This window comes from Sciurus carolinensis, chromosome 12 (assembly GCF_902686445.1).
Source record: "Sciurus carolinensis chromosome 12, mSciCar1.2, whole genome shotgun sequence".
NCBI lineage: Eukaryota > Metazoa > Chordata > Mammalia > Rodentia > Sciuridae > Sciurus > Sciurus carolinensis.
This window is the reverse complement of record NC_062224.1, coordinates 96,508,144-96,532,300: the sequence shown is the minus strand read 5'-3', so window position 1 is coordinate 96,532,300 and position 24,157 is coordinate 96,508,144. Positions and strand designations below refer to the sequence as shown.

The following is a 24,157-nucleotide window of genomic DNA, read 5'->3' as shown; positions in this document are numbered from 1 at the left end:
ATCAGAAACCCCAGATCTAGATTCTACCTGTTTCTCTAACATCATCTAGCACCATTTACGTGGTCTTCCAAGACTTCTCAGGCTCTTTCTCTTTCTATATAATTTCTCACTTCTCTGTAAGTTTTAGTTGGCAACAATGCAAAATATTTTTTTCATAGATATGCAAGTAGATTTGGTAAGCTAGAGGAACAATTAATTTTTCTTCTCACCGTGGTATGAAATAATTATACATTTATTTGCAAATTCATTTCAGTATACTTGATTGAGTTTTCCTTTGAACCAGTTATAACTTTTTATTGTTTCCCAATTAGTTAAATAAAAATATGAATATGCTTCTCTTATATTTCTATGAAAGTCACGATTTATACCTTCTTTTTTAAGATTTTTTTAATACATATTAGTATTGGAAAAATTTACTTGCCCTAGTTAAATACAGATAAATGGGAATTAAATATTGAATCAGGACTGGGGTATAGTTAAGTGATAGAACTTGCTAAGCATGCACAAGTTCCTAAGTTTGATCTCTAGCACACACATAAAAAAAAATCATTGAATTAGGAGAAACATGATTTTATTTTCTTGTTCTGGATAGATTTTAGGTGGAATAGCCAAAGGTCAGGGAGGGAAGAATCAGTATAGTTGCACAAATCTATAAATAGACTATTTCAAACCCAAATCCAAATATTTTGGCTTTCCTAGATAAAAATTATAAATACCCTATGGGATGAACTTACTCAAATCAAATTATAACATCAAAAATACAGCAATTCTGTACCTCTTAACATTTTTAAATTGTAAATGGCAATTATGTGGGACAAACAATATATGTTTAATGATCCATTGTTTTAAATGATGTTAAAATTTTCTGTTCCTAAATCAAATTATCAGAATAAATCACTTCATATAAAACAACAAATTATTCAATATAGAAAAATGTGTTATTTTAGAAATCATATTAAGCAAATATAATCATGAGACTCTGTTTGTTCAATGGTGGTGGGTGAAAACAAGGAGATGAAATGGTGTGGACACCAGACACTCAGTGCCATCTGCTGGGAACTTTTTGTGGATTATTACTGTATTTATTGAGCATATGTTATGCACAAGACCTTATGCTACATCCTAGAACTACAATAATAAACAAAACATGATATTTGCTCTCAGGAAGTCTACAGTTGTAAGTAATACTGTCAGATAATTAAGTAATTACAATGTATGTTATATAAGCCTTATAATATCTGCCTTTCTATAAAAGCAAACCTATACCTAAGTGAGTATAGATCAAAACCTTCTGTGTAGTCAATATCATTTAAAGTGGCTTCTTATATATTAACTGTGGATTTCTTATTATCATATACTTATTAAAAATCTAAGTAATCTCAATAGAGTTCTTCAATCAGAAGTCAAGATGGCACATTAAAATGTGAAAATATCCAGGATCTAGTACTGTTGACCACCAAATAGATACATGACCTCAGAAAATTTATTTAATCTTATTGGAATTTTGTTCATCTTACAGTAAAAGAGTTGTGGGAACCATAACAATCTGCATACAAACAGCTGCCTACATTAATATCTTCATCAATAAAACTTTTTTAGACAAGGAAATTTTTATCCAGGAAGGTAAATTTCAAATAACTTTATACTTCATTTCAAGATCTAACAGACACACAGACTGTTCAATAGAAAGCATCACACAATAACTTATTGAGGTTCTCTTTGAATCCCTGGTCTCTCTGATTTTCCCAAGAATCCTAAACTATCATGTGCAGATTTTTATCTAACCTCAGTCAAACCTCACACTGCCTGCATTGATAGATCCACATTAAATAAAAATGCAACATCTCAATAAATAAACACTCATATATAGCACTAAGAATAAAATTAGCTTCGTCCTCATCAACAGGTTTTGTTGGTGCTATGTGGGGTAGCCAACATTTGACAGTTTCACTATTGAAGTGATTTTTATGCTCATCTTTCAAAATGTTTAATAGGTTGGGATTTGACTGGTTAAAATATATGGAAATGTAAATAATCCATTTACTTTTATATTTGTAGCACTATAAACAAAAAAATGTATTCAGGAGGAGTGACTATTTCAAAGAATAATATTCCATCATTTTCTTACATTGTTTCCTTATGTTATTCATATACACAAGTATGGAAGTAAGGTTAAACCAATATCAGTGGACTACAATGATTTACAGGTAATTGTACAGAATAATAACCTTCACTTTTCAACGTTTCACAACAAAGTCAAAACTGGAAAGGGAGGGATTTCATATTAAAACTCCCCAAGATCAATTTCCATTCCAAGAGTTATTATACAATCACTGTTTGATCATTATGTAATATTAAATAAAAATCCTTTAGGTGTTTTGAAAAAAATACAAAATGCTAAAATATTATAGATTTATTACAAAATTTACTTAGATGCCAGATGAACCTGTCAATAGTCTCAGCAGTCTCCCTCCAGCCCCATTCTCTTTTCTCTTCCTTTATCAGTATGTAAACAGTGCCAAAATCTTAATCACATAAGTTTTTATTCTGCATTAACAATATTTCTAGAATTGTATTATCATGCAGCTTACATTGCTGCATGGAAATCCATTATTAGTTTAGACTGGCAGCCTATACTGAGTTTAAGGTTCTTTTACATGAAATCCTTAATATCAAATCTTAAATATTAAAGCAACTTGGATGATTTTTGCAATATTCATATTCAGGAAATGCTGATATATACTAAACCCAACATCACCAGTAGTTTGTGAACACCAGTATTGCCTGAGGTATATGTTGGGTTGGGTAAAGATACTCAGATGAACTTACTCCTGCTTTTGAGGAGCAGGGCCCTAAGCAAGGAAAAGTAGTTTTCTCTCAAGATATCAGAACAGGAAAGCACTCTCAACTATAAATGTAGATTAAGTGACAGCACAAGCAGGGGACAAGTTAATGCCTACCCTGTTTTGGAAGATGCTTATTTTCCTTAAGAGGATCCCTTAATCTCAGATTCTAGAGAAAAACTCCAGTGGTCTTTTTGGATTCTCCACATTCATGTTTGTGACCTGGTTGATTATGACAGAGTAAGAATTAACAGCCCTTTCTTTAATTAATTCCTTCTCTCTGATCTGTCGAATGCTGCACACATGTGTGGGAGAGCACACAGAGCAGGAGGAGGGCGGACAGGTGAGAGGGATTCTTCCCTTTAGACACCAGCACAATTCAGGCTATCACAGAAGGCCAAACCCAGTTACCCTGCACTCTGGTTCACCCTTCCTTGGAGAGGTAGACACGCTGCTCATAAGGAGGTATTATGCTTGCATGAATTAACACAATGAATGAGGAAATAGTGAACAAAGAAATAACTGAAACTGGATGCATTAATTTAAAGTGTTTCTTATACAAACCTCTACCCTAATTTTGTTTGAGTCTCCAGTTTTAATTGATTTTAAAGTTTTAAACCACACTGGCAGGAAATGAGACTCTTTTATGTTCAACTAAAAATGGCACATGTTTAAAAATCGGTCAACACATTATTGTAAGGCAGGAGAAATGCCAATTCGTTGTTTTTTTTTAATAAGATCTGTGAGTTTTGTGCATGTGCATGTGTGTGTTTTGAGTGAATAATTGTAAAATGATCTTCCGTTGTATATTGATTAAATTTAGAAGTATTACCGAGGACAGAAGTAAAAGAGAGATAACCTTATAAACCTAAACAGTAAAGCTCACAATGTGATCAGTGCCAAGGAGGAGACTATAGTAGGAACTCAGTATTTTTGGTTAATAAACCAGAAATACAAATGAAGAATCTGTCTTTAAGAAATAGAATGTTGGGCTGGGGATCTAGCTCATTGGTAGAGTACTTGTCTAGTATGTCTGAGGCCTTGGGTTCCATCCCCATCACTGAAAAAAAAAGGAAAAGAAAAAAAGAAAATGAAAAAGACAAAAGAAACAGAATATTAAATGCCTATTTTATCAACAATAAATCTAGCATCTTCTAATTAGCCATTCATACAACGAACATGAGGAGAAAAACAATACTCAAAATATGTGTTTCTCAGCTCATATATCAATGAACAAGTAAATGGATAAGAGAATTGCAGAATATTGACATGTGAAATATTATTCACCATTAAAAAGGAATAAGCCATTGATGTACACAAAAGGAATGAATCTCAACCTAAATTATGCTGAGTGATTCGCTAAAACATAATTTAAAAAGCACTAACAACATTTCTTTACTATTTAATAGATTTAATTTTTTGTTCCTGCATATTGCAGTTATCCTTTTAAAAGCAACTAAGATTACTCAACTTGAATTAAATTACATATTAGTTTAAGAAGTTTTCTAGACAAATGTGAAAAGTTTATATCCAGCTATATAGTTCAGTCAGTAGATTATTTAAATCTATACAGAACCTGAATTAATTGTAATAACTTTTATTGCATGTTAACATTTGATTTCAATATTATTATAATTTGAATCTAGAATGTCCCCAAAAGGCCCATGTATTGAAGGCTTGGTCCCTATTGCAGCAATATTCAGAAATGAACTTTTAGGAAGTGATTGCTTTTGAGGGTCCTGACCTCAATAGGTTAATCCATTAATGGATTCATAGTTAAATGAACCATTGGGAAATAGTGAAACCTGTAGGAGGTGGGACCTCATTGAAGGGAGTCAGTTCTGGGGGTATACCCTTGGGGACTACACCTTCTTCCCAGTCCTTTCCCCTCTGCTTCTCAGCAAATCATGAAATGAGCAGTTTTACTTCACCATACCCTCCCTGCCTCACCACAAGCCCACAGTGATGGGGTCAAGTGAGTAGATTGTTCTGTCTCACCACAGGCCCAGAAATAATGGAGCCAGATGATTGTGAATTGAAACCTCTGAAACCATCAGACAAAATAAATCTTTCCTCCCTTATGCTGTTTTTCCCAGGTATTTTGTCATAGCAGTTATTTTCTGACTAAGACACCCTATACAGTGATGTTTTCTTAAATATCAACATTGTAAAACAAATTCTTTCAGAAAGATGACCAGAGAAATTTATTTTAAAGGCAACCCAAAATTTAGAACCTTTCCTGTTTTCCTCATTTACCAGAAGATGACTCAAAAGCACAGGGGGATGATAAATTTTTAGATACTTGCATTGAGTAAACGATAGATACAAATATGAAACCTCAGTTCTGTAATGCCAGCTCATCTTATCTCTCTACTAGTATGGGTTGCCTATGCTTCTCTAGTCTAAAGGAGCTAGATTAAATTAATATAATGCCAAAAATGAGCAATTTTACTATGACATTTAAGGAAAAAATAAGTTTGGAAAAAGTGGGGAAAAAAATGTTGAAAAACTCTTCAGTGGAGTATAAGGATTCCAAGGTAAAACACCCAAGTAAAGATTTCCTAACTACTGATGAGAAAACATGTGTGATGAAAAAAATAGTTGAAATCTTTTAGAATATAACTTCCAACGTTGAAAATCAAAAACGAGTATCCTAGATTATTATCATATATGCTTAAAAGTTAGAAAATAATGCTAAGAAAAAATTAAAATGTGCTTCATTTCTTTTTAGGATGGGATTATTAAGTTTATAGACCAAGAAAATCAGTCAGTAAAATATTCTGTAAAATACTTGCATGTTGCTGAAATATTTAATATGGTCAAACATAATATCCTTATGAAGAAACTAGAGAAAATCCCAGAAGTTAATATTGATCACTGTGCTGTAAGTCCAAAGTCAAGTGTGTTTCAGAGTTTAGAGTTTTTCAGACTTTAGAAGTAAGCTATGTGTGTATATGTTATCTAATATCCTGAGTGGAGTCAGAGGCAGCAGGCTATAATTAAGTAACACCAGTATCCTTGCTGTAAAATAGTGAATATTTGCACTAAATACAAAAATAAAACTATAAATAATCTCACATCTATTCAGGTTAGGGTGGGTTTTGAGGCTAACTCCACTGAAAAAAGAATGTTTGTATTGAGAGCTTTGAAATGTCTATAATCATTGATAAAGAAATTTGAATCCTATGAAAAGTTGCAGTTTATCTAAATGTTATTAGGTTTCTCAGGATATGATTGAGAGATCTGGTTTTACTATTATTCTGCTAAAACTTTAGTCAGTAACACAAATGCATAAGCATATTCTTTTCTAATGTGCAGATTTGAAATATACCAATGTGTTGGACTATAATTACAAGAGAAGAAAATCTTAGATTTGTGAAACAGACCCCATATGTTTTTACATAACTTTAAATGAATAATGGACATGTATAATGTTCTGAGCAGTAAGAAAACCAAATCATAAACCCAAACCATAGAAAAAGCGTTCAATAGAACCAAAATTCTATTTCTATAAAAGAAAAGATTAATGTGAGACCCGAATGCTAGCATTTAAGAGTGAAAAGGTAGAATTGAGAAAGTGGTTAGAAATACATGGTCAAAGATTAGGGCTTTTATTAAGGAAAACATTACTAATATTCATGTGTGTTCATGTGGTTTCAGGTATCTTGGGATATAGTTTCCAGATATTTGAAACATTTAAAAAAACAAAGGCTGTAAGATGACTTGATAGTAACATTATAGATGAAAATTAGAAAGCATGAGATAAAGACCATTGGTTGAGGAGACCAATTACAGGTCACTTTCAACCCTTAGAAACTTTCATTTTATGTGACAAAAAAAAAAAAAAAAAAATCACAACAACAACAAAAACACTGTCACTCTTGAACAGATAATTGCAATGAAATTCATCATAATTTTTTAATAATAAACTTGGAAAAGTATTCTCATGAGTTTTGAAATTACTATTGTATTTAAAAATTATTTTAATATAATGGTTAACTTTGAAAGATTACATTTGTGAAAAGTACTTTATAAATTTTAATTGAGTGTGTTTATTTAAATCTATTTTCTATTATGTTTTGGGATAATAATTGTGTGTGTCTTTAAGATAAGACAGTCAGCACACAAGGCCACAGCAAAACCGTGACTTTGCTAATTTTTTTTATGCCTTTGCTAATTTCAGCCTGACAGCAGAGGTAGTTTAATTAGTTAGCTGCTAATATCTATTTAAGTGAGGAGCCAGAGAAATGTCTGCTTAAAAAGGACATGCAGACGCATGACCAGGCCCTTCTCTTTGCTTCTGTGAACTGTTTCGAAAAGGAAAAAAAAAAAAAAAAAAATAGGTAGATTATACATATTGTGGCAAAGAAAGGGAGATTCCTTTAAAAAAAAATCAGTGGGGAGAGACTCACAAAATATGATAATATACATACAGTATTTTGTGGTGTTGCAAATTGGTGCTTTAAAATAAATTGTAAGAGAACTATTTCCAAATATTGTTGAATCTTGACTTCTAACATTCAGAGAGCATTTGATAGCTCCTTAGTAAGAACTGGAGCATAAAACCTTTCTTTTTCCTTAAGATCAGAGTTAATAGCTTTTATGCTGAAACTAAAACAGCTTATTAATATTTTCCTGAGTTTGTTGGTATACATTTTATATTGCATTCATTAGGATATTGAAAAAATAAAGGAAATTTTTAAAAATATATGTATATCCTTGGTGTAACTTTTATTAACAAGCATTAAATAAGCATCTGTGTATTATTATAAATCTCTTTTATCTGAGGAGCAACTTCTATGAATAAACACTGCAAATTAGTTGATGGAAGATCCCTTTCACTAAATGAATTTTACTGGAGATTTCATATATCCCCAAGGTAGATTATGAAATTTTGATTTGTACTGAAAATAATGGGAAAATTTAAAATTTCTAGAAAGAGAAATCTCCAAATCTATAAAACAGTGACCTATTGAATAAATAAAATCTATTCTAAACAAAAAAAAAATCCTTAAAACTTCTGCATTAGTTTTGGAAAGTAAAATTTGAAGGTGAGCATCTAATCTTCTATTTTATTTGTTTAAAATAAAATAAATATTATCAAAGTTTAAATTTTTTGACTAACTTTTATAGATTGAAAATTTTAAATATTGCAAATAGCAATATTATCTAATTATTTTCTATAAAAGTAAAATAGTTATAATAAAGGTGATTTTGGTACCTCTTTTTTTTAGAGTAACAAATAATACATGACTTTTCTCATTAGAGTCAATTCAAATACACCCATAAACAAATACATACACACATATATTATACACACATGAATAGAACCAAGGAAAACTCCCAAAGAAGCTTTGTTGCTCAACTTTTTCCTCTAGTTTTAAACTTTGAATTTTGGGAATAGTGAACATCAAAAATAATACATATTAGCTATTCAAAAACCTCAGAGGAGTGATAACAAAAGAAGACTACTGATGATTTGTGCAATTTTAGCTGGAAGAAGACCACAGAGATAGTGAAGAATTACAATGCTTGAAAGACAGAACAAGATAGAGAGAAATAATCAAATAAAGTATCTGTTTAAATGCCAGAAACCCATAAATATTCATTTTCCTTCTGTGAATAGTTGTATAGACTGGCAATCTAGTTCATTTTCTCATGGTAGTAGCAACAAATGTGGATACTCTATTAAAGTGAAATTATTACTTATATTCTGAAAATATTATAAACATTTTCATATGTAATCATGAAATTGTATATAATTATATATAATAACTGGCTCTTCTTAAAGGTCTTACAGTTCTTAAAGTTATTACAGTTCCTAAATTCTCAAACTAATTTTTTTATTCCTAAATGAAAATTTTCTATTGTTAAGGAATAATGTGTGAATTCATATGTACATTCCAATTGTGAATTAGAATTAAACACAAAATTTAGTATTAGTTATGTGTTTTAATCTCAAAATTAAGATAAACTACTTGTTGTTAAATAAATATATTCAAATAATTTTGAATTTTTCTATTTGAAATCACTACCTAGAATATTCTACTTAATTCATCAATGCACTGTAAAGTGTACTAACAAACTAATGGAATGATATATAGTAACTAAACAAACCAGGATAAATAGCCTTTTCAGTACAACATAAAGAAAGAGAAAAGAGATTGATGGGAAAGAGGAGTAATTAAAAAGCTTAGTTTCAAATATACATGAACACAAAGGACTGTAAGAGATGTTAGACATTATGTTTAGACAAGTATTTATAAGTGACTTTGGCAAAAAAAAAAAAAGACAAATGTAGATATAAAAATCACAGTTTTTTTTTTTTGAAAAGTTCATCTATTTGTTCTTATATGTTCCCATTTTACTGTTAGTGTTAGAAACATTGAACTTTATAATTCAGAGGATATTTAGATATCTAGCACATCCATAATTTTACAAATGAGGATGGCAAGGACTGAGAAACTTAGTTTCAAACTGAGTTAACACAGTTCGTTAGTAGGAAAGATAGCAAAAACCCCATGCTTCCTTGCTATTTCAGTGGGATGAGAATCATTTTTTTAAGTAAAGCAACGTAAAGAAAAATGCCTTTGATGGACAAGTAATTGGCTGGCTCTGGGAATATAAATATGAATAGAAAGATAGAAATAAAATACATTAAACTAAATAAATTAAACAGAAAGAAGGAGAGGTTCTGACTTCAAGACATTTACAGTGCAGAGGAATTAACAAGTTACCTTAGTTAGATATGTGACAAAGATATTCAGGGATAAGAGGAGCAAACAAAAGTCCAATAGGTTTATGTCATTGTTTGTTAACCTACAAAATGCAAATTATTAGAGTTATTGGGACATCTCAAAGACATAATATGTGAGAGAACCAATAATATATGAAAATTCTGTATTTAATGGTCTCCTTTTACCTATTCTGCACAATCATCTATGTGATCAGTTGAAAGTGTTGTCAGGAATATATATAAATATATATGTATATACATATACAAAAATATACATATATTTATGCATATATATTTTTATATAAACAGATTCACACGTAATCCCCTTTCTTTTATGAATCTGCCTTATTGTAATTATTTTAAAAGTACTAGACTCAGACATATTTAATTTAGTTAAATTTTATTTTTATTTAAATAATTATGGTAAATTTTCAAAATTTCATAGTAATTATTTGGAAGTGCTTTTAAAATAACTTATGACATACTAATTTTTAATGGCAGTTATTATTTTATTTGATCACAGAAATTACACATAATCATTTAGAAAATCCATAGAACTTTCCATTGGGGGTAATGTAAACATTTAGGTGTATTACTTCTAGTATTTTGCTTGGACATGTACAGATGCTAAAAATGTAATGTAAATCAAAATAGTTTGGCTCCTATTTGCTCTTTTCACATTTCTGGGGTTTTGTTTGTTTGATTTTTTTTTTTTCTTTTTACTAAACTTTGAAAAGTTGCTGAAGGAATTTTTCATAATAGGGAAAGTTCTTTTAAATAAATGACATTTAATACCACTAAAATTATTTGGATTTCAATTTTATGAGCACGTGAATTAAGTTCCTTAATTTTATATTCTAATTATATCAATTTAAGGCTATGTGGTCAAGATTTCTGAGAATTTCAAAATGTAGGCATATATTGATTTTATTAAGAGTTTTAAGATTTGGGGGAGGGCATTAGAACAAAAACTAATTGCATAAATATTCAAGGATTATTTGATAAGAAAAACTCTTGCTAATTGTACCGTATTCTACAAATTAATACAATTGTACTAAATTTCATACTCCCAATTATCTGTCTTACTACAGTGACAGATTTGTTGTAATCTGCTTCATTCATGAAGAATAAGAATGGTAAATTGCAGTTTCATGTGACACATTGTATCATGTATATTTAGTACATAGTATTTATTATATGGCAATAAGAATTTAATCATCTTTTTACTTTTATGTTATGTATAATTTTGTTTTAGGTAACATTGTTATGTGTAGCATATTCAAAATTTGAACCTGTTATAATACTTGGAGCTTGAAGTACATTTGTTGCATTAATTATATCTTCAGTTTCCTTGAAGTCATCTTTTTTCAAGTTTTCTATTTCTGACCTTTTCATCATTTTAGATCTCTTAAATGTTAGTTTTTATTTGTGGCAGGAAATTTTAAGATATATATGACACTTTTCAATATATACCAGTTGCGTGCGTCCCTTACAATTTGCAATAACATTATACGCTAATCTTTTTCTACTCCCTCTCTTAAAATTTAAATAAAGTTTAATTTTGACTATTTCATTTTTAGGTTTTTTCAATCTCTAACAAGACACATATTCTAGGTATTTACTTATACCTAGATATGAACTCATAGATCCAGGTTAGTTTAACTTAGTCACTACTTCCCATGCCAATATCGTCTCTTCCAAGAAAATATATTTTAACATTCTCATGTTATTTTACAATATTCACAGTTTTACACCTAACTCTCTGTGCAATAGTTTGAGTGTGAATTTTATTTCTATTATTGCATTTTATTTTATTTGCTTTATTATCATATCTTACCTATGTCCTTTCTACCTTTCAAATAATTCTTGCCCTACCATCTCTTCTGTTTCTATAGATGTCACAATTTCTTACAACCTAATGAGAAAACCAAGTGCATGTATGCTTAATATTTGTTCATAAGAGTGTTAGGGGAAGAGAATACAAAGAGGTAATCTCCTTCACTGAGTTTTAAAGTAACCACTTTTTCATTTTGTTCTGCCATTTTAAAAGAGTCTCCCTTTCTTCCCTCAGTAAACAACTTTCCCATACAATGTGACAATCATACTGTGACATATGACAAGTTCACTTGTGCTATTACTTTTTTTTTATTTTATTTATGTCATGTGGTATAAAAAAGAGTCTATCAATGCTAAATTTTGCTAAGAATCAGAGTGCATGGGTCAATTTCACCTTTGAACTCGTTTTGCTGGAGAATGTGCAGATGTGTGGTGTTTCAGACTTAATTGTCAATGTGTATCTGAGGCAGGATTTACCCTGACACTGATCCCACTGACAGAACAAGATCATTCTACATTGCTGGCTCTTGCTTTTTGTTCCAAAATTTACACCTGAAAATCCTTCTCATTGATTTATAATCATCATCAATATCAGTACTCACATATCCTCCTAGGGTTGCCAGAGTTAGCAAATAAAAATCTATGGCAAATAGTTAAATTAGAACTTTAGGAAACAATGTGGTTTTTTTAGTGTAAGTACATCCCACATTTTGCAGGGACATACTCTTTGGACCACTCCTCTTTGAACCATATTCTTCTTGTTGTGGTACTATCTGCAAATGTGGTGGGAGAGAGAGATCACTTATGCTGTGGATATATCACAAAGTCAGGGCCTGCAGTAGAGAGAGGGCTGCATAGTTCCTACCAGGCACCAACTCTGCATTTCTGAGTAGCTAATGGTGATGACGTGGCTTCCTACTGTACTGGAGGTGAGTACCACCCTTGTTCAGACTTGTCAACTTCTTTTAGCATAAGCATGAAAATATGTTTTGCTAATCACTGACCTGCATTTATTGAAATGCCTCCCTTTTGGCAGGAAGTTGTGTATCAATCTCAATTTTCTGTGTTAAGTTTTCCATTCTGTGAAATTATAGTATGTTATTAGGGAATTTTGAGTGCTTGTGTCAAGAATTTTTATTAGAGGACATTTTAAACCAGAATCCCAGTGGTTTTATTTTTAAAATGTATACGTTCATAAGGATCTTTTTAATAAATACATCCTTAAACTTATTATTCATGGTAGTATTAATAAATGTTTATCCAATTCATGTTCATGATGAAGATCATGATTGATCATGTTCATGATCAATTATATGTGGTACATAGAAAACCATTTCAATGTTTAGAGGCAGAAAACAAAGTTTCAATTAGGTGATTCACAACCAAGAATATATATTAGATAGGAGGATTTTACTTGCTGATACAAAACTATCAACACATGGGAACATAAAAATTAGTGCAGTGGATGTGTTTCTTAAAGTATCAGGATATTTCACACCAAAGATAAAGTCAATTTTCTATAACCCTTTTTTTTGTTTTTGCAATTATGATCAGAAAATTATGGAATTTAAGTTCAGGTATACGTGTACATGTGTGTATATGTGTACACGTGTGTATATGTGTTTGTAAAATAACCAAATTATAAATATGTTTTTATAGTTTACAAGTTGTATGCTGCTTTGTAGCATACATTATTTAAAATCTCTGAATTTTGACTTTTTAAATTTGGTAAAATAATACCATCACATATAGTAAAAATCACATATAAAAATATGAGGTCTTTGTATGCAACATGCAACAAATATATTATTTTATACATGAATGCATTTATACAGACTAAAAAGTAATGGGAATATGTCACTTTTAAAATTGAGCATTCCATAGAATTTTTAAGAAGACTTTAAAAAGATCAAATGTAGATATTGAATTTGGACACATTTCAAAAGCAAGAATTAATGCAATGAACTTAGGGACTACAATCTTTTGAGTCTAAGATTATAATATTTATTTAGTGTCTAACTTTTTATTTCTTATTTTAAAAAATTTTTTAGTTGTTGATGGACCTTTATTTTTCACTTATTTGTATGTGGTGCTGAGCATCCAACCCAGTGCCTCACACATGCTACAACCCCAGCCCTAGTGTCTAACTTTATAAATGGTGAAATATAAAATCCATGTGGATAATTATCTAAAATAAATACATTTAGAGTCTAAAGAACACCAACATAACCATCATCCCATTAAGGAATTCGATATTGTTATTACCTTAGAAGAACCTCATCTTTCCCCTAAAATCTCATGTAAGTTAAGCAGCCTTGACTTTGGTTATTTGCATGTCCTTGCTTTCCTTTAAGTTTTACTAAGCATCTTTTACTATGCATATCTGAACAATATAATTTAGTTCTGCCTGTTTTGTGAACCTGAAATAAATAAAATCATATTATATATAATTTTGTTCTTCACTTGACTTTCTGTTTCTGAGATTCAACATGCTGCTACTGGTACCTATATCCATACTTAATATATCTGAATTGATTGCTACTTTTTAATGCTAAGTACCTTATATTTTAGAAAATCCTTAAGTATCCCATATCATAATGGTACTTTGTTTTCTTCTAGAAACAATATTTTTCCTCTTTCCTCTATAGAACTTTATTCCATACAAAACAGATTCACATATGTGGTATGAGGAAGGGATCCAATTTCTGTTTTCCTTTATGTAAGGAAGAAGGATTCATTCCAAAATTCACATCATATATAAAGTGACCGTATATATGAATATCTTTTCTAGGCTTCTAGCATATCTTATCCTTATCAAATCATCTTTAAAATACATTTCTTTCAGAGAACATAATTGCAAAAACCAATGAATCATAACATTTCTCTCAATTGTCTTCTATTTTCACCCAAGTAGGCAGGATTCTTTGAAAAATTACTCTGAGCAAGCAAGCTAAATAATGTAGTAATACCACATATGTGCTGTTATTTTGAAAGATGATAAGAAAATCATCATCTTATTTTCATGATTTACTTGCATTAGTGGTTAACCAAAGGATGTAGAACTTAAGGAAAGAAAAAAAATATGTGACCATATCTAAAGATTTACATATGTAACTATTTATTTTATGGGAATAAAGTTGCTAAGCTATGACCTAAGCATTCACTTCAGTGGTTTAAGATATCTGTATCTAAGTTTGAGTCACTAAAAAATGATTATTTTGTCTAGCACTCTTGTAATTTATTAAAAGGATGAAAATTTACACATATGGCCTGGAGACAATTACACATATACCATTTGGGCTCACTACCCAAGGGAGTTTCTATACCGTAACTGTAAACATAAGTTCCTATTTATTAAGAACAAAATGTAGCCCTATATGCTATGCTTCTGAGAGAAAATTTCTCCAAACATAGCTAAATATGAGAATACTTTCATTTTTCTCTTGAATGCCTGATTCTTAAGATCTATTATCAGTCCCTAGGTAAGAGATTTGAATAGATATCTGAGACCCAATATTTGATATTTGACAACAGGAATATTAATGTTCATACTATACATCCTTTAATTCTGTGATCTACCAATAACTTAGTCATTTCTTACTTGATAATGCAGTTTCAGAAGCAACACCTGAAAATAGTTTAGATACACATTACTTTAAAAATATAAACATAAACCCTATTTGTTGGCCAAAATGTACTTCCCTGAAAAATATGAAAACAAGTTTAAATCTTATCCCTATAATTCTAGTAATCTTTGATGATTGTGATCTTACTGTTTTATGTTTGTGATGAAAAGAAAAGTATTTGCTGGAAAAGGTAATGGATGAAGAAAGAAAACTGAAAGAGATTTGACCTAATTATTTTAACAGGCTTAATATGTTTCACAGTCATAACTAATGTCTTTCAGATATGATGTCAATTTAATATGCCACATGAAGGAGTTTATGATAGTAATAACAACCACTAACAGAATTTTGATGCCCACAGTCGGAAATTACACATTATTTTTTGAAAAGGTAAGTCAAGCACTTAACTGTGAAAAATATTATTTCCATCAATGTGTCTTAAATATTTATCAATTCCATATCTGTATTTTAAGGCACAAATTTATGAAAGACAGTCTCCAATAATTTTTTGAAGAACAATAAAGACCAAAATAAGAACAAACCTATAAAGGTATACTAATTCCAGGATTTGAGACTCTAGCCACTCAAAATAAGGTTAACTGCCTGAGAAAAAAATTGAATTCATTTTGTTTTACAGTTAGGCAAAAAGTCATCTCTGGACCTTAAGAAAATACCAGTTGGACAAATGAAATACCTCATTTTATCAAGTCTAAAGGAACCCTAATGATTAGATTATATTGTTCATTTTATAGCAACCACCAGTGATCATAATATCGTTAGAAATGTTTAAAAGGCTTCATTAGAAGTTATAGCCCAGCTGGGGGTAGAAGGGAACATCTTAATCCACTATTTACAGTTGTACTTAACATCCATACATGTTTGGTTAAGCTTCCTGGGTGAGAGGAAGGATGGAGGTGAGGAGCTAATGAGGGCTTTAGGAAGAGAGTCCCACAGGGGCTAAATAGGATAGACAAGCCTCACAGACAAATCCCAAATCATTTTTTTAATTATCTTTTACTACAGTAATTCAAATAATTCCTTTTTTATTCAGTCCATAACCTCTAGAAACATGTCAAACCATGTTTGCAACTCACAGCTGATAGACCAATAAGCCAGCCATAGCCATCACACATAAGACAACATCTCAGACCTCAGAAAGAGATGCCAATAAATCATGCAGACTTGCTCTGGCATCAGTCTGTTTGACAGATTGTTAAAAATACTCTTGCAGAATGCTGAAATATAAGACATTCATGCAATCTTAAATTCAAGTAACTTTATACAGTCTGTAAAGAGAAGCTTACTAAAACCACTGAATACACACACACAAATGAAGGGACCACAAATCAATATAGTTACTGTTTCTGCTAACTTTAGAAAAAAAAATCTTTAGTATTTGTCATTTAAATTTTTTTTAATTTTGAGAAAGTTTTTTTTTTTTTTTCTTTTTTCCTTTTCAGACAAACAAAAGTGTTTTGGACACACAAAATAAGAAATTTCTTATTTTTAAAAAGGATGGCAAAATTGCCTGAGGCTGCATGGAAATGGTTCGGCACACTGTGTCTTCTGTAAATATCAATTGCTAATAGGATTGATAAATTTCTCACGATGATGAATAAAAGACGACATACAGACTGAAGCACAGTGCCCTCTGGTGCACATACAACATAAAATAAAATATTTATGTAACAGTATCTGCATAGATACAGACACACACACACACACCAAAAAAAAAAAAAAAAAAAAAAAAAAAAACCAGCAAAAAAAAATTTCCTTCTATATAAATGCCAAACCAGTAACTGGGAATTATAAACTTCTACCACTAAGAACTAATTCAAAGCTATAACTGGACATAAAACATTCTTTATGGCAAAGATCAATACAATCTAATTCACTCAGGCAACCACTTGTACACTCCTTTAATGGATTCACTGGGTTTTGCAGAAGAAGGTAGCCTTGTTTGATTTAATATCTGACTTCTTCTGTAAACTTATTTAGATTTCAAACATGGAGGAGTAATAAATGTTAAACATCACCTAATCCCTTTCTTTCTTTGGTCTTTGCCATCATGTCCTACTCATCTATTTCTTTTCATTCATTCCATTGCTGTTTCCTACGAATTCTGAATACACAATTATTTTTCAGGAAAAAAATGAGTGACTAGTAGAAGACAGATTATCCTTTGGCCTGAGATAGATAATATAGCATGGCATAAGGTAGAAAGGAAAAGCAATTCAAGAAAATTCATTTTAAATTTTTGGACATTTAAAATGAGAAACTCAGCATCAAAGTATATTGGCATTTACTATAAGACAGTGTAGCATTCTAAAATTTAGGGAGTGATACACAGTGGTCACCATTACCTAATTTTCCTTATAGATGTCACATCTAAAAGAAATATTTTAAATAGTGAGAAAACATTACTATTGTGCATAGTCAATAATAACCCTTCTGAAACTTTCCCTTAGAGAAACTTTATTTACACACAACTTTCAGGATGATATCTCTGTAATTGCTTTCCCTTTGCTTCATACCTGTATATCTTGTATCTTGTGCTAAATCCCTGCCGGCTTCTGTCCACAAATCTGTGTATTCCTGTGAGCGATGGAAGGGTCCCTTATCAGAGAGGAGCCAGTCGAAGGGGCTTGTGGCATGCTGATCCGAAACAGCAGCAACTGCTAAAACCCAGCAATGAAGACTCAGTGCTATCCACTCCCATAGAGCCATCAGAGAGAACAATTCAGCACCAGCTCTGCTCCGCCATATCATGCTTCCACTGGGGATTTAGAGCCTTCATTCTCTTAGCTTTCCCTCAACACCTAGACAAAATACACAGGCAATTAGTTAGCCCCTGGAAGGTTCTTTTCTATCAGTTAAGGTGCTGAAGTGGCTAGTTTTATTCTTTTTCTTTCTTTCTTTCTTTTTTTTTTTTTTTTTGAGTCTAATGTAATTGTTTTAAATTAGATAATAACGTGAATAAGAAGCAAACTAAAACAACTTATTTTTTCAGAGCTATGTATTTTAATACTTGTGTCCTTTTATATTAATGGAAAAATAAGTTACTGTATCATAACAATGCCATCCAGTGGATCCTTAAAACCTATTGAGCAACAATCAGAACTTTCAATTATATTCTTTTTTTTGCATAAATGTTTTATAAAATGGATTCCTTTGAAATAATATATTTAAATATCTAATTATTTTTTGTAAATTTTAAAAGTATTATGTTCAATTGTTCATTTTACAATTATTTTAGGGAAATACATTAGAAATTAATGTCATTAATGCAATTTCCAATATCTAGATAAACTTGATTCTAAGAGTACATTAGCATGCAAATATGTGTTCATATGTATGTATAGCTATAAATCTAGATACAGAGATAAATAGATATAGATAGAGAAGTAGATAAATGTGTGAATGTTTGTGTTAGAGTGGATGAAGCAGATGGAAGTTTGTCTAGAACTTTTTGTTCATTATTCTTTTGGAACAAATTATTTCCCTAATTATTTAAGCTGAATCATAATTAAATTATTGCTAGGTCCTTTAACAGATTTAAATGTGCATAGTTTCTTAGTCATAAAGTAAACAGTAGTACCTGAAAAATTATTATGCATACATAAATTAAAACAATCTAAATTATTCATAAACTATGAAACCACATACATTATATTACAACCGTCCAAAAATAATGTAGCAAGTGGTATGACCCCAATGTGTAATCCCAGTGTGATATGGTGTAAATAAATTTATGCAAAGCTGTCAATGCAATGCCTAGATACATGAAAGATTCTAGAAATATTCGAATTCAGTTTTCCTTTCCTTCCTCATCAATCATTTAAAATAACATCATTCATAACAGATACAACTATGGAGGAGATAGTTTCTGCCTAATGAGAAAGTTCTAGTTATGATAGTTTTGACATGATCTTTACAGTACAACCAAATTCACCATATTAACAAATATTTTAGCTATAATAGCTACCAAGCTTCTCTAGTGTTCAGGTAAGGACACTAATAGTTTTAATTTTCTACTGTATTCTTATACTTTTTAATTTAATTCTAAATTGTTTTGATATAAGAGGTATGCAGCAATAATTTTGTAATATAATATTTCAAAATAATCATATGAGTGACTTAGGCCATCAGATTCATAATCTTATCAACTACAAAATAAAGGGACAATATCCACATTATCTATGAGTTCCCCAATCATATGAATTACTGTGATGTGGCATTTAAGAAATACCTTCTTTTGGAAACAACATAGAAAGTCTTATACATGAAGATGTTTTTAAAAGTGATTTATCATAAGGATTTTGGAATAGAAGTTGTGAGGGTTTGAACTGCCTTCATTGTGTACAAGGAGTTATCAAATGAGGCAGCCCACAATTTTCAATTCTGCTGAAGAAAATCAATTTTCAACATATCATTCTTCTTATACGGGAACTATATCATTTAACTTTATATTATATTTGTTTATTTACACTCATAAATCAAGAATTATTCATATGTATATTTGTATATCATAATCTCCCCATGACCAACAAATTTTGCTCATCTTTCTTAAGCACACACACATTTTTATTCTGTTAATCAATAAATATTGCTCATTTTTCTTAAACACACACATTCTTATTTTAATACTCAAAAACATTCAAGCTAGCAAAATTTAATTATTGTTACAAAAAGTTATATTTCCTTGATTCCAATAAGGATCATTTTTATTTCACATAGAAAGGCAGAATAATTTTTTCAAAGACTGCTTGTTTTAAGTATTTATTTCATATATAGTCTTAAAGAAGACAGTTTTCACTGAATGAGTCATACCATTTAATACACCTTTCTCATTAGCAAACATACTTGAGCAGAAGAATATTGCTGAAAAAATAAATGTAAACAAGAATTAACCTAATTTTAATTTTTTTTGAAAATAAATCATATTTTCTTCAAATACATCAACAAGCAATATAGCAAGTTTATAACATCAGGAGACAGTTTACACAGTGATTAAAAGATGGAGCTCTAGAGTCAGACTGCCTGTGTTAAGTTCCCAGCCCCTCTGCCACCTAGATGTTTGACCTCCAACAAATTGCTTAACTTCCTTTGTGCCTCGAATTCCTAGGCTGTCACAGAGGATCACCTCATCAGTCTGTTACAAAGATTAAATATTTTAATATTTATGAAGCACGTAGACTAGTATCTAGCACGTGATAAAGACATGTAGTAAGTTTTTCAAATCAAATTTCATGTATAAAAATAAGATACAATTGACCTAAAATCCTGTAATTTTTCTATATAATTAACTTGAATCCCACTTCTATTGTCTTCTTTACAATTGTGTTCATCCTGTTCCATGGTGTTCAGATTGCCCGATATTTCTAAATAACTTTTATTGCTATATATTTAGGGTACACAACATGATGTTGTAAAATACAGACATATAGTAACATGGTTACTAGGAACAAAATAATATATCTGTCATCTTATATATAATAATAGATATAATATATATTAATATAATGTTAATATAATAATATATCTATAATATAATATTAATATATATTAATATAAAATATTTGTCAGAGTTCCCCTTTTTAACATGTAGAAGATGGTTTTCCATCTTCTTAAATTATGTGTTAGGAACTACCTAAAATACAACTAATAAAACTGTTACTATTAGGTTTTCATTATTTCTGTATTTTCTATTTCTGATCTGGTTACATATTATCACTTTGGTTCAGAAATGAATCTTTCTGAAAGGAATACTCCTTAATACATGAAAATATCAATCCTGTTCAAATTTAAGGTAATTTTTGACATGTTTCAATATCTGTTTACAAGGTTTTGTAAAAGAGATTTATAATTTGGGCACAATGATACAAGCCTATAATTCCAGGTATTCAGGATGGTGAGGCAGGAGGATAGCCAGCTGCAGGAGAGCCTGAGCGATTTAAAAAGACCCTGTCTCAAAGTTAACTCCAAAAAGGGCTGGCAATGTGTAGCTCAGTGGTAAAGTGCTCCTTGATTCAACCACCAGTACCAAGAAAAGAAAAAAAAATATATAACAACCAAAATAAGATATCTCACAATAGTTCTACTAAAATAGCCTTTGAGAATTTTCCTTGAAAAATTACAAAGCAGGGAGATGGAATTCATAAGGGAAGGATGTAGGCTTGCAAGATCCAAAGGATAAGTGAACTCAATTTTCACTAACAAATGTCTTAATTACCTGGTTTGTTACAAAAGAAAGGAAATATACACTTGAATGACAAAAGTAGTGATTAGAATTCATTTGTGTCCAAGAAAGTGTCCAGATATTTGGAGGTCACCACTGTGGTAAAGAGCTAAAGCAGATATATTGCTAAGGATGAAAAAAATCACATGGTTCAATAAAAGAAAATAAAAATTATTAAACTAATGAAGGAATTCATCATATATTCTCCCTATATTGTAGGGATAAATGTAAAATCTTCTTGGATTCACTACCACTGAAAAGTACCTAAGTGGCCAACCAAAGAAATAACAATGAATGATACTTCCTGAAATATGTAGAGTATATTTTATGTGAAAGAGAAGAATAAAAGACAATGAAGAACAAAACATTAAAAACAAACTACTAATCAGGATTTATGTTTATAATGTGGTATTTAATCAAAAAGTGTACTGATAAAGTTTTTTCACAAAATAAAAGCAGAAAATATTGAAATACCTGTTTAAAAATAGGCTACTCATAGAAAAAAATTTCTTCTCACAAAAAATCCACTGTGAAGATTGCTTTTTGATACAAGTTTATTTGTGAAAAATCAAATTCTTTGCAGAAAGATAATGCATCAAAATGATACCACATTATTTAACTTACGTGAATATAGATAATATATAATAAATATTCTACTAAGCAACAATTATTCTTCCTCATTAGCTGTAATTCTACTATGAAACAGCAGTGCAATACTTTTAGCAAAAATACTGACAGAACAGAATATGTAATTAAAGTTAATAAAATTTAAAATGTACAAGTGTTTCCTATATCACAAGTAAATTCCCAGAATAGTCGAAACTAAAAAATAAAAGTTAATGTTAGGAATCACTGAGACTTTATATTCTTTAGATTGGTAGGTCATGCCATAGTGCCTCATCTTAGAACATAAGGTCTTGTCATCCATTATCTAGTTGGATATTTGATGCTAATCATTACTATTTGTTATATAATTAACATGGCAACTGTATTTCTTCTTTTGTGTTTGTGTTTTTACTAATTTTGGCTCACATCCAGAATTTTTTCTCAGGGAATAAAACCCACTCAAGAACTTGAATATGACAATTGACAAACATATGAAAAAATGTTCAACATCTCTATTAATAAGAGAAATGCAAATCAAAACCACCCTAAGATTCCATCTCACCCCAATTAGAATGGCGATTATCAAGAATACAAGCAACAATAGGTGTTGGTGAGGATGTGGGGAAAAAGGTACACTCATACATTGCTGGTGGGGCTGCAAATTAGTGCAGTCACTCTGGAAAGCAGTGTGGAGATTCCTTAGAAAACTTGGAATGGAACCACCATTTGACCCAGCTTAAAATCAGCTTACTACAGAGATACAGCCACATCAATGTTCATAGCTGCTCAACTCACAATAGCCAGATTGTGGAACCAACCTAGATGCCCTTCAATTGATGAATGGATAAAGAAAATGTGGTATATATATTCAATGGAATATTACTCAGCCATAAAGAATGATAAAATTATGGCATTTGCAGGCAAATGGATGAAATTGGAGAATATCATGCTAAGTGAGATAAGCCAAATCTCAAAAAACTAAAGGAAGAATGATCTCTCTGATAAGTGGATGATGACACGTAATGGGGGATGGGAGGGGTTAGTGTTAGGGTTAGGGTTAGGGTTAGGGAGGGGGGCAAGAATGGAGGAAGGAGGGACTGTATAGAGGGAAAAGAGGGGTGGGAGGAGTGGGGGGGAAGGGAAAAAATAACAGAATGAATCAAACAACATTACCTATGTAAATTTATGATTACACAAATGGTAGGCCTTTGCTCCATGTACAAACAGAAACAACATGTATCCCATTTGTTTACAATAAAAAAAAGAACTTGAATATGAAAAGAAGTTTCATAACTGCATCAAATACATTTTTTTATTTCAAAGAATGTAAAACACATGGAAAAGTTAAAAGATGCAGTAAATACATATTCTTCAGCTAGATTTACCAATTATTTACAATTTATTGCATAATTTTTTGTCTCCCCACCCTGCATCAATTTTTCATGTTAGGCAAAGGTGTAAAGAAAATTGACGTACACAAGTAATACACCAATTCTCAAAATCCTTGTCCTTTTCTTTGGTACCGGGGATTGAACCCAGGAGTGCTTAATCAATGAGCCACGTTCCCAGCCCTTCCTGAGCTACTGGGATTACAGGCATTTACCACCATGTCCAGCTCAAAAATCCGTGTTTTGAGCAAGCTCTACCCTGTTCAACAAAATATTGCATTACCTTAATGCTAATATTGAAGTTAGTAAATACAAAATGATAAATATTTAAAATAAATTCTACACTACCCCAAATTACTATATTTATCTTAGAATCCACACTTTTCTAAATAATTTAGTAGAATATGCATCACTCTATCAAACATACTCATTAGAATAATTTTATTATCATTTTATTACTCTAAAATAAAAAAATAAATAATTACATGTAACATATGGTAATTATTATACATATTCAAATAAACACTGGCTCTGAAATAAGTTTCTATTAAATGTATCACTGCATAAGTAAGTGAATGGTGGAGGAGTTAAAATATCTTCTTAACTATAAATCTTCACTAGTTTTCCAGGTGGTCATTGTTTCAATTCCACCTTGACAGAAAGCATGATATAGAAAATCAGAATAAAAGGGTAGATCTGGGTTGATGATGTATCTCAGTGGTAAAGTGATTGACTAGTTTGCAGAAAGTACTGGGTTTGAGTCCTAGTACCATTAGAAGAAAAAAAGAAAAGAGGTACATCTATTCATCACCTATAATGTGCAAATTCCTGTGAGAAGTTTCAAGTTCGAGGTGGACCACATATATGAATAGTACACCTTCTGA

The 24,157-nt window shown here is 30.7% G+C and overlaps 1 protein-coding gene across 1 annotated transcript in view; it reads right to left on the bottom strand.

The window, feature by feature from the left end:
* The window catches only part of Brinp3 (BMP/retinoic acid inducible neural specific 3), a 410,156-nt gene that overhangs the window by 369,054 nt on the left and 16,945 nt on the right, over window positions 1-24,157 (bottom strand). Inside the window, 2 exon segments of the mRNA XM_047520984.1 lie at window positions 17,576-17,627; window positions 17,630-17,860. Coding sequence (XP_047376940.1) covers window positions 17,576-17,627; window positions 17,630-17,810 — 233 coding nt within the window. The 5' untranslated portion in view covers window positions 17,811-17,860.